Below are 12,646 nucleotides of genomic sequence, written 5' to 3'. Positions count from 1 at the left end.
CAAAAGTTTATTTGGTCAAATACATTTTGCAGCTCATCCAAACTGCTTCATACAGAACTGAAGAAGCAAAGCACTGAAAAAACTAAAAAATCCATCAAAATGCTGGAAATTACACCAATTTTGTTCAAAAGTCATTGAGGGAAAATGTAACTCCCCTACATATTTTTACCTTACCTTGGTGTCACATGGGTGTCCCATATTTTCTACTACAACACTCACACGCAGTGTTGGGAGTAATGTGTTATAAAAGTAACAAATTACTGTAATGCGTTGCTTTTTGCTGTAACACAGTAATGTTCGGCATTACAGGGAAAAGAAATAGTAATATTTTACTCAGTACAAAGATGCGCCCGATTGCGCCTTGCAGACATCCTGTTCCATGGACTCAGGGTTCTCTCAGGTGCAGTTCTAGATTCCAAGTTCTAGTCCAAGATTAGTTCTGGTTTAGACCTGGTTTAGACCTGGGCCAGTTCTGGTTTAGTCCTGGTTTAGTCCTGGTTCAGTCCTGGTTCAGCTCTGGTTCAGTTTTGGTTCAGTCCGGGTTCAGTCCTGGTTCAGTCCGGGTTCTGTCCTGGTTTAGTCCTGGTTTTGTCCTGGTTCAGTCCAGGTTCAGCTCTGGTTCAGTTTTGGTTTAGTCCTGGTTCAGTCCTGGTTCAGTCCGGGTTCTGTCCTGGTTCAGTCCTGGTTCAGTCCGGGTTTAGTCCGGGTTCTGTCCGGGTTCAGTCCTGGTTCAGTCCTGGTTCAGTCCTGGTTTAGTCCTGGTTCAGTCCTGGTTCAGTCCTGGTTTAGTCCTGGTTCAGTCCGGGTTCTGTCCGGGTTCTGTCCTGGTTCTGTCCTGGTTCAGTCCTGGTTTAGTCCTGGTTTAGTCCTGGTTCAGTCCATATACGGTGCAAAAGTTCAGCATCTTCACAGTTATTTTGGTGAGAGTAACTTAAAAGTGCTGCAATAGTCATATAATACCTTCCATTTTAAATACAGTAATATTGTAATGTAACTAATTACTTTGAAATGACATTAACAAGTCATAAATAACACATTACAGTTTAAAGTAACTTGCCCAACAGTGCACACACGTGCCATTCAAATGAGAATACGAGTGGTCAACACTGAATTATTTCCATGGCTAATGTAAGTCCGTATGATGTATGATTGGGTTCTGTGTCTGATTTGAGTTCCATCAGATTCTTTTTGGTGATCATAAATAATATATATGTGTATGTCATAGTGTATAATTCATTCGCAGTCTTTGTGGACTTCAGGTATAGACTACATTTTTTTGTAGCTGCTGTGATTATGTAACTTTTTTTGAGTCTGCTGGAGAAAATGTGAATGTGATTTGTCATTCTGTCCTTGTGCAGTATTACGTCACTGCTTATGTCACAAATGAGATTACAATACAAGTAGTTTGATACTGTTTTGGCAACTGCGGCTGCTTTGATACTTTGTGGTTTGTGATTACTGCGGAACATTTCAAAATTAGATTATCCATAATTCTAAAGCCCATGTAATCCATAATATTTTGAATAAATGGATTGTGTTCAAAGTTCACATTTTTTACGCTACCAGAACTGACAAACAAATTCAAGAACTCCATTTCAGAATTTGTACAGATCTAAACAACAACGTCAGCTGTTTTAAGAAGATTAAGATATTTTGTTGGTTGTGGAGGAAATTCTGGTACTTTCAGAAATTTAAATTGCAGTTTTTGCGATATACTAATTGTGTCCATTCCCAGTCCATCTATCTACAGTTTCATATTAAAGATTTTTATTTCATTTCACTTCCTGGTCAGCTTTCAGAGTGATTTGAGAACAACTGTAGATGAAATAAAATCTCTCTGTCTCAAAAATGTTATGTAACTGAGTGTAACATGTCCACCCTATGTTTTGTGTTTCGTGCAGAGTGAATCAGTCAAGTACTTCCTGGACAACTTGGACCGGATTGGACAGCTGGTGAGTGCTTTTTTTAGTATTTAGTACAAGTAGATATTAGCCAGAAATACACTGAAAACAATGGGGTTTACTGAAAATCATGCTCCTGTACAATTATATAGTTTAGGCAAGTTTAGAAGAGAGCGGGTATTATGCAGAGTCACGTTTTTTAGAGCTTTCTACCATGTTATGACATTGTTCTCACATCAAAAACGGGCCTGAAAAGGTTTTAGATGTCATTCATGCATGTTTGAGTGTCAAGTCTGCCTCCCCCCATGCTCCCACATGAGAGTTCTTCTTAAATGTACAAAAGCAGGATGCAAAACAATACACTTTAACTTCACAAACCTGAGGCGATGCGCAGTACTTTCAGTAACTGGAGGTACGCTGAGTGTGTTGTGATGGCGCTCTGAAGGGGGAGTGACTTAGCACGGAGAACAAAGGTAGCAGAGACTCAGAGCGTCAAAAGCGAAAGTTAAACTTATACAACATGTTAATACATTGTCTTTGACGCATACAGGATTTTCAAAACAGTATGTTATGTGTGAAATGCATGGGACTTGTTTTAGGTCAGGGGTGTCCAAACTTTTTTCATCAAGGGCCACATATCTAAACACAGATGAAGCAGAGGGCTGATCGAGGGCCGGAGACTGATGCTAGATTACAGTGAATAATTAAAATATGTGCATGTTTAACACATTAAAATGAGCCATCAGTCTTTTATTCATGCTAAGATCCCCAAAATCATACACTAAATATTAAATATTCGCTTTTTTTTTTTTTTTTTTTTTTTTTTGGATTTTTCATTGATGCAAGGTAATTTGGGCCAATTCACCTGGAAGCCTGAGGGCCAAGAAAAATTTGTCTGAGGGCCGCATTTGGCCCACGGGTTATAGTTTGGACATGCCTGTTTTAGGTAATAGTAATGTTATAATAATAGTAACTGTAACAGTACCTGCAATGCAGTTAGCTGTCATGTACTGAGGACACTTCATACCAAACAGCCTTTTTAGGTTTGGTGAAAGTAAGATGTGGCAGCCCAAAATGAGAAGCTCATTCTGCTCTCTGATTGTTGTACAGTGCAGCAATTAAAAATAATTGTTACTAGTAGACTAGTTACCCTAACCCTAACATGTTGTCATAAATATAGAAAATCAGATAACCGTATTTTTTGGACTATAAGTTGCTCCAGAGTCTTAAGTCGCACCAGCCGAAAAAATGTGTAATGAAGAAGAAAAAACATATATAAGTGGCACATTTTGGGGGAAATTTATTTTATAAAATCAGGGACTAGGAACCGACATTTCCTGTGTAAAGTCAAGTTGTAGTAATAACAAAAGAAGAGAGAAGATTTTTGCTACTTACATCTTGTAATCTGCAAAATATGATTTTCTTTTCTGGGGGGAATTTATGTTCAGTCTTCTGAGTCGACTTTATAAGTGTGTTTAAATGTTACATTTTCAGTGGTTCACAGAAGTAATGGTGCAATCGACTGACATGATACAGACAGGACAAAGGCTCTTTCTGCAGGAGACATGCGCAGCAGAGCCAAGTGACAGTGGTACAGGAGGAACAGGAGCAGCAGATACTGACACACAAGACTAGAGCCTTTCGCAGCTTCACTGTGAACACTTTAATATATAAGTCACACAGGAGTATAAAACCATGAAAAAAAAACATTACTAAAAAAATACAGTACTAACTGATACTAGACTTAGTGTCGAAACTAGATACTCATTTGAGCAGTTATATAAATTTTGATCGTGACAACACTACTGCCTACCAGAGTATGTGTCTTTCAAAGCCTTGTGCTCTTTCCAGAACTACGTGCCCAGTAAGCAGGACATCCTGTTTGCGAGGAAAGCCACCAAGGGCATCGTGGAGCATGACTTTTTCATCAAGAAGATTCCCTTCAAGATGGTGGACGTGGGGGGTCAGAGGTCGCAGAGACAGAAGTGGTTCCAGTGCTTCGACGGCATCACGTCTATCCTCTTCATGGTCTCATCGTCAGAATATGATCAGGTAACTGCTGGATTTCAGCTCACAACTTTCTATACACAAATAATATGTAAAGGTCCTATATTGACTTGATTCTTGTCAGATTTAAGCCATGTTAGAATGTTGTTACCTCATCAAAAACAGACCTGGAGCTGCGTTTTGTTTTATTCACACGTTTTTGAGTAACTCTTTATTATAAGTTTCTCCAGATCTCCAAAGCTCAAAATGCTCAGGCAATTCCAGGGTTGAAATCATCCAAATGATTCTAGTGAAGGTGTTTGGAGTTTAAAAACCCAGTGAAGCACTTCCTGTATTACCACATGACATCAGAATGTGGAAGTGATTTCTATTTGTGGGAAGAACTCATCCTAAATATGCAGAGTTTGTGTATTAAACATGTGTAAATGAAACAAAACACAACTCCAGGTCTGTTTTTGATGAGAAAACTTAACTTAAATATAACACAGATCAGAAAATGGCCTAATATGTGCCTTTTAATGCATAAGGGGTGAGCTAAAATACTGTTTTTGTTGAAATAGACAGTTCTAGTTTCTAGTCACTAAGTTGTAAAAAGTAGTGGTCCAAGAAATTGCTCAAGTAAGAGTAAAAATGTATTTGGGAAACATACTAAGAGTAACTAAAGAGTAACTGTCAGGACATAACATTAGGGGTGTAACAATATCCAAGTCTCACTAAACGATATCGTCACCGTATGAACCTCACAGTACGATATTTATTGTGATATCGTGGGAAAGTTCACGATATGGTGGGGAGGCTCACGATTAGGGATGTAACAATATCCAAATCTCTCTGTACGATATTTTCACGATATACATCTCACTGTTCGATATTTATTGCGATATTTTGTGGAGGCTGTGAACAAAACTGTGAATATGCAACTTTTTCCTCTTAAAATGCCTTGACAAGACTTAATCCAAAGAACTAAAACTTAAAAGTGTTAGAACTGTTATTTCTTCTTGTAGTTTACGCTGAAATGGAGCAAAGGATCATGGTCTATGCAGTTCTCCGTCTTTTTTAGCTATTGCTGCAATATAACTCTTCATTTAAGCAAAGAGACTTGTAATTCGATATATTGTGATGGTCCACGATATTACTGTGAGAACTTTGACGATACAATATCACGATATTTGGGTTATTGTTACATCCCTACATAACATCTTACTTATAACTTAAAGTTAATAGAATTGGAAGGGCAAATTATAAATAATGAAATAATGCACATGTCATTTTCTAGGGACACAAAATATACAGAAATTGAAAAACTGACTTCATATTTGAAGGAGAGGTGCAAGAAACCAAAGCTTTTATCACCTACAGTGGGAAGAGAAATCAAAACTTTTACTGAAATAAAAGTGACTTAAATGTAAATATTACTGAAACAGGAGTAAAAGAATGCTGCTAGAAAAGTACTCTGAAAAGTACAATTTCTTTTAAAGGTTACTGAATTAAATGTAATTGAGTACCTCCCACCTCTGTACCTTTGGATATTTTATAGGAAAATATAATGTTAATAGTAGGAAAAACTGACTCTTTCCCCCAAACTGCAGTTATGATATTATTACATTCTTGAATCTGAAAACCATCAGTGATAATGCTGTGTTTTTTTCTTTGGTGGTTTGTGTGTTTGTAAAGTGAAAATAAATATCCACGCTCAAAAAGTCATCAGTCAACTTATGATTATTGCCATATAACACAAAAATAGCCCAATTTATTCCTCCAAAGTTCAAACTCTGCTCCAAACCACATTTTTACAGACAGAGAACTGACTGTAGAGTTCTCCATTAAAAACACTCATGACGATCACTGACCATTACACATGACTGAAACGTGATACACATTCCAAATTCGATCAGTTGTCTACCTCTTGAATTAAAGGTTGTACAGAGGATTTTCCAAAGAAAGTGAAATACAGGGACTGTTTATCCTTTTTCAAATGGATACAGCTCCCTAAGTACAAAACACCTCCTCCTGCCTCCTCCTTACGCTAGAAATCATGCTTATTTACATCGGCTGCGCGTGAACGAATTGCCGAACGAATTGCTGTTTAAGTCACCTGTGCAGAAGTCATTTAGCAACCAACACCTTTCTTCAAGTCTTTAGACCCTTCGTCTGCTTCAGCGCACGCCATCGCTGGAAGGAATCTCCAAGAATCACCTTCGTTTGGCTTCGCTCCTTTACCTCTTCTCTTCTTCTTTAAGCAACCTCAAAAACTGACTTTCTTTTGTGGCGAACTGGTCGTGAATTCTTGTCCGACATCGCAACAAACTTTGTGCTAACAGCGAGGAAACTACAGTTCGAAAAAGCCGCTAAGAACCGTTGCGTCGGTCGAGTAAACGGCGTCTTGTGTATGTGGAATGCGTGAGATGCGAACGTAAACCACGTAATCCCAACCGGCAAGTCAGTTACGCTCGAAACTTAGGTACCCTCGTTATCTATTGGTTAATGTTTATCTGGTCCCACTCTGTCCCCATTTGATGGATTTTCATTCTTTATTTTTTTGGACATCATAATTGCAAGGCTGCTGCATCTCTGTAACGCTATTTTGAACTTTCGTTGACAATTTGAAACTATAAAAAAATCCTCCACACGACCTTTAAGCTAGGCCTGTCACAGCATTTATTATTATTGCTTTATTGTTCAAATGTGAGATGAGCAAGTCTATTTTTTGTATTATGTTCACATTTGAGCTAGGGGATGGGCATGATTATTCGATTAATCGATAATTGATCATAAAAAATTCATCGATTACGTTCATTTTAATCGATAAACCGAATGTAGGTTGCTGTGCATAGCGTAGGGTGACCAAATGTCTGTGTCCGGGGACAAACAGGGGTCCAGACATGTGTCTCTCTGCACTCAGAAGGAGCGAGACACAAACAGTGGGTCAGTCTGCAACGTACCGAAGAGCAATTGTGTATTTAACGATCATTTGTACAAGAAATTCCACGCTTTCCATTCCAGTCAGGACAAGTGTGAGTCCATGTGCACAGTGTACAAAGCAGCACATATGTTTCAGTGTCCAGTGGGAAAAAGTTTTGCCAGGTGAGAGTCGCTCAATGTCGATGTCGAGGCCCCACCTCCCTCCCCCCGTACGGTGTCCTGGTTTTGACAAACGCAAATATGGTCACACTAACCTGTGTTCACCTGAGTCGTGTCACATCAGCGCACAAGAGCTGTTTTTTTCCTTCGCTTAGTTTATGCAAATTAGTCATGCCGTTTTAAGTTTTGTTTCTGTGAGAGTTGCACAAAACTGAATTAAACACATTATAATGTCAAACGGGCTGATGTGGCTCTAGAGTGGTTATGGTTTATATGTCGTAAAGTTGAATTTATTTATGCAGATTAGTAGTGCAGATAGTAATAATAATGATGATCATTTTAATACAAAAACGTTAATGATTAATCGATAATCAATTGTTAATTCTACTGACGATCGATTAAGAAAATTTAATTGAATGCCCATCCCTAATTTGAGGACTTGCGAACATGCAAACTCTACACATTAATACACTGGTCCGGGCATAGAACCCATGACCTTGCTTGAGCTGTGTGTCTTAACCACCGCACCACTTCTTCAAAATGGAAAAAGTTTGTCAAATAAAGAACTGGTTTTCCCTCCAAAAATCTCATTCTTAGTCAAACAATGGTCAGACTCTTCCAGCGTCAACTGAAAATGGCAGGGGGAAAATGTAGAAAAATGTTTCATTTGCGTCATTGTGCCTCGGATTCGCTTTCCCTTCTCTGCTCTTCTTTTTTTTCTGCTAACCAAATTGTTAAATATGAGTTGGTTGAATTCCTTCGGTAAAACGCTTCACTCTATTGCCTCCTCCACAGTAACAGACAGTTATGACAGGAAGGGCATCTGACGTAAAGTTCTTCCAAACCACTTCACTGTGCAACTACTTAGAAATATGACACTGAAATTTTAAAATAATTTACAATAATCAGATCAATTCACAATTTTGGATCACAATGCTTTTTAGTTGTTTTAGTTTTTTTATATCTATATTTTATTCTGAATGTATTTTTATGTGTTGATATGAAGTTACAAAAATTAAGTCATCTGCATCATACGCTTTCAATAGCCTAAATGAATTAGACAAAGTTTAAAGAGTCTTTTATATTTAAACAAATCTTTAAAATACTACTGTAGTTTATCAAACAGTGTTGTAGAATATAAAAGGTCAAATATGCTTCGTTTCCTGCTCGGCAAAACATTGGACACGCCATTTAACCTTCACACAGGGCTGCCTTTGTGGTCAGAGGAGGAGGCCTGTCTCTGCTTCAATTTGTCCATCACATGATGCTGTAATTGGAGTGGGGTTGGCAAAAGTATCGAAAAGTCCAGACTCAAACTCGTATCGAAACAAGGTACTCATTTGAGCAGGGATCGATACTAAAAAAGTCACATTCACAGGACAGAAGAAAACTTTTCCTGAATGTCTTTAAAAAGATCTAGAGCACATAGACTAGTATACACCCATGGACCACTTTAGAACCTACATGGACCACTGTGGGATTATACAGGTATAAGACCACATGACCACAAGACCAGTCTGATACTGGTATCAGATATCAGCGATGATAAAGAAAAAAATTGCTGGATTTGTTATTGGCTTCCAAGGTTACACCCTTATCATCAGAAAGCCCACTAGTCAGAAGGCCCTGTAGTGTACACATTAGGGTTAGATTTGTCTGGCTTTTGAAGTTTGACCATGTGAAAATTGAAATGGCTGCTGTGACCTTGGAAAATGGATCAAGGTCAAATGGCTGGTATGGGACAAAGGTCATGGTAGGGATAATAATTTGGCATAGTGAAAAGGATCTTGTTGTAAAAATCCTTTATATTATAAGCAAATCTACTTCCCATTGAAATGCATTGGAAAAGTGAACTTTGCCCTATAAGATCCACAAAGTAGGTCACTGTGACATAATTCAAGAATTGGAAAGAGCAATTACCCTGAGGAATCTAAAGACATTCATATGGACTCTGTAAATCAAACAGTGTAGATTTGTCCAGCCATGGTTCACGGACAGACAGACAGACAGAACAGGAGCATTTTTATGACACGCCTAAATAGTACATATACTTCGAGCTGAGCTAAAAATATCAAGGCCTCTTATTTTCAATTTGTTCACAAAATTGGAAGTTCATATAAAAATTTATGTGTTTATGAACTTTGAGATGAAAATTTGGAAAATACCCTACAAGATCTGTGGTATACTGAAAATACTACCTGAACATGGATTTTCTGACTAGAGGGCCTTCTGACTAGAGGGCCTTCTGACTAGAGGGCCTTCTGACTAGAGGGCCTTCTGACTAGAGGGCCTTCTGATGATAAGGCTGACCCCGGCTCCCAAGTATCAGTTCAGCCAAGATCCTGGTTTATGTAATAAGACTCTTTACTGGTTGTAGTTGCCCATAAAGTCTCTTAATGTTTGAACTTTTATTCACACAAAGTTGATCTGTCATTACTCAAGATAAATCACAGCTCCATAACACATCTGGATCAGTTTTGTCTCACTGTACTTTTGTTTAGTTTCAGTCTCTCACTGGCATCTGTTGACATCAACATACTTAAAGCTGCAGAATCGAAATTGATTTTGGAGCTGAAAAGACTGGAATGGTAGTCAGGCTGGTACCACCTAGTGTCTCCGCTCAATTTCATTTCTCTCCAGCGACTAGATCAGGAATCAAAATACACTAGACGGTTTGCGAGAACCTCGGAAGTTGGAGACCTCTCACTGGCCAATCATAGAGCTGTGAAGCCATGATGTCAAACTCGACTCCCTTTTGTGGTCCAAAACAACAGTAAACAAAGCGGTCAAAATGGATGTAGATGAAGCTATACATTCTGTGTTGGTAACAATTCCCGAGATCGAGGATTTAAAGCTGGAATAAAGAGAATGTTTGGTGAATTTTATCAAGGAGAAAGACGTTATTGTCCTTCTTCCTACGGGATTTAGCGGATTACATACATCACGATCAAATAGCAGCGATTTGTTAAATAAAAAAAGTACCCACCTACCATCGAGCGAATTAATGCTAATGCTATTTTTTATTTATTAATTTTTTTAATTATTTTTTTTATGAGACAGGGACAGCACACAATTTTTACATTAACCTTAACAGGAGAGATGCATTGTACATGAGGTTGTAGTATCAGTGTTAATTTCCAGTCCCTGGGCAGATTCATTGATTGATTTTATTTAGCTGACCTTGGCTATCAACTGTTCTTCCTGGAGACCTGTAGCATGTTTTGCGTTGGGTTTTAATTATTAGATTTTTTTTCTTTTTTTTTTTTTACTCTGCACAGGTGTTGATGGAGGACCGGCGGACCAACCGGCTGGTGGAGAGCATGAACATCTTCGAGACCATCGTCAACAACAAGCTCTTCCTCAACGTGTCCATCATCCTCTTCCTCAACAAGACCGACCTGCTGCTGGAGAAGATCCGCACCGTGGACATCCGCAAGAACTTCCCTGAGTTCAGAGGAGACCCGCAGCGGCTGGAGGATGTGCAGGTGAGATAAAAAAATAGAACCAGTGTTTCCCATTAAAAGTTCTATATTACACAACATGGACTCCTGTGAGCTTTAAGTCATGTTATAATGTTGTTATCTTCTCAAAAACAGACCTGGAGCTGTGTTTTGTTTCATTCACACATGCTCAAGTAACCCTTTATTATTAGTCTGTCTATATCGAGAAAGCTCAAAATACTTTGCTCCACCTTGTGATTTCATTTAGCAGTGTTTTTCAAGTGTACAGCTGCCTTTTGCCTTTTGTTAAATAGAGACTGGCAATTCCAGGGCTGAAATCATCCAAATAATTATAATAAAGCGTCTATAGAGTTTAAAAACACAGTGGAGCACTTCCTGTATTACCACAAGATATCACAATGTGGACCAGGGTGTTTTCCATTTGAGAGAAGCAGCGTAAATATCCAGGGTTTGTGTGTTAAATGTGTTATGGAGTTTAAAAACACAGTGGAGCGCTCACCTCTGGGTATGTTTTTGATAAGGTAGCAACATTATAATATGGTTTAAAGCTCATAAGATTCCATTTGGTGTAATATAAGACCTTTAAAAGTGATTCAGGATTAGCCAGAAGCTTTGTAGAGGAGGAGTTTCATCTTTTCCAAACCAGACATCAGGTAGAGGCGCCAGGCATTTACAATGGACACATCCAATAAATGAAAAAATACTCAGATGTACCACCTCTTGTTACGTCGTCTGTGGGGGTACATTGCTAAACAAGATCAACCCCACCCATGTGTTGATTGTAAAGGGCCACAGAAAAGGGTTTTTTGACATTGTTTTTTTTTCTTCTTGACCCATCTGTTGGCAACATCTTCAGGGGACTGGCCAGCTCTGCAGGTACCTGTGCCATAGATGCTTTGGTCTTTCAAGGCCTCAATGAGTGGAAGAAGTTATCAAAAAACACCTTGTGATTTCTGTGTTTTATGTCATCACAAAGATGCATCACCACATCTCCAGCCTTTCCCAATCCACAGATGTGACCACTACTTACAGAGCCTTGGTACACTTCAAATCAATTCATATAGCCTGAGGTTCCTGCTGTTACTCACAATTTCACTCCCCAGGGTTTGGGCTTTTTTGGTATGTATTATTTGATGGACAGTAGGCCTTTGAAAGGAATGATCTGCTGCTTCAGGGTCTGCTGCTGCCTTGAACGTCTCCTGAAGTGCCCCAAACAGTGAAGCAATTATATGGCTTGTGTTACAAAAAATATACTCTGTGATGCATGATGTCCACTTCACTGGACACATGGTTAATTGTAATTTTCTACATATTGGACATAAAAATTTCATATTCCAAACAGATAATATCCTTCCCTAGATGTTACTGTATATCATCATATTTTTTTTACCTGTGGGGCTCTTCTAGTATAGAAGGATTGACATGATATACCAGCAGTGGTCAGTAGGGGTAGCTGTTTGTCGGCCATCTTGGATTCAGAGGAAATTTACTTGCAGTTACATCGACTAACCACTGAATTGAGCTCAATGGACAATGGCAGCAGAGGGCGCTCTAGAGGCTGATGTGTAGTTCCACCACAGAAACCAATGCATTAAAGAGAGAGTTACTTTTAAGTAGCTGTCCACTGTAGTGACCGCTATGCACCAGAGGGTTAATGAAGACATTAGTAAATACTTAATACCTGAACCCTAAGTCTGAATCACTCTTAATAACAGGGTTCCCACGGTCATGGAAATCCTGGAAAAGTCATGGAAATTGAAAATGTCATTTTCCAGGCCTGGAAAAGTCATGGAATTTGGAATTTCAATGAAAGTTTTGGAAAAGGCATTGAATTTTAGTATCTCTTTCACACAACTCCAGCGTTCGGTTAAGTTCTCATGAGGCTATTCTGATTATTTCTGAACGTCTGCACCATTTGTTTAAAAGAGACGACAATAAATGCACTGACAGGATTTTGAATGTTCAAAAACTTTAATCCCAAACCATAAGGTGAGTGGAAAGAGTTAACATTTCATATTTAGCCTAAAAGTAAAAGTCTAATGAATTCTACACATGTAGGTGCCGTAAAGTCATGGAAAATTCACTTTAGGTCATAAAGTGCCGTAAAGTCATGGAAAAGTTTTGAAATTTTGTCAGTGAAAAAGAGTGGGAACCCTGTAATAAACTCTCATTATAAATTTGGTATTATTAAGGCTA

The 12,646-nt window shown here is 38.6% G+C and overlaps 1 protein-coding gene across 1 annotated transcript in view; it reads left to right on the top strand.

Annotated features, from left to right (window-relative positions):
* gna12a (guanine nucleotide binding protein (G protein) alpha 12a) overlaps window positions 1-12,646 on the top strand; it is a 67,489-nt gene that overhangs the window by 49,520 nt on the left and 5,323 nt on the right. The window contains exons 3-5 of the mRNA XM_020917417.2: window positions 1,902-1,952; window positions 3,753-3,953; window positions 10,268-10,474. Of these exons, the coding sequence (XP_020773076.2) occupies window positions 1,902-1,952; window positions 3,753-3,953; window positions 10,268-10,474 (459 nt within the window). The remainder of the gene's footprint in view (window positions 1-1,901; window positions 1,953-3,752; window positions 3,954-10,267; window positions 10,475-12,646) is intronic.

The sequence above is a fragment of the Boleophthalmus pectinirostris genome, unplaced genomic scaffold, assembly GCF_026225935.1.
Source record: "Boleophthalmus pectinirostris isolate CB_2022bp ecotype Guang Dong unplaced genomic scaffold, ASM2622593v1 HiC_scaffold_22, whole genome shotgun sequence".
Taxonomy (NCBI): Eukaryota; Metazoa; Chordata; class Actinopteri; order Gobiiformes; family Gobiidae; genus Boleophthalmus; species Boleophthalmus pectinirostris.
The sequence above is the reverse complement of the archived record's forward strand: the minus strand, read 5'-3'. Positions and strand labels throughout refer to the sequence as shown.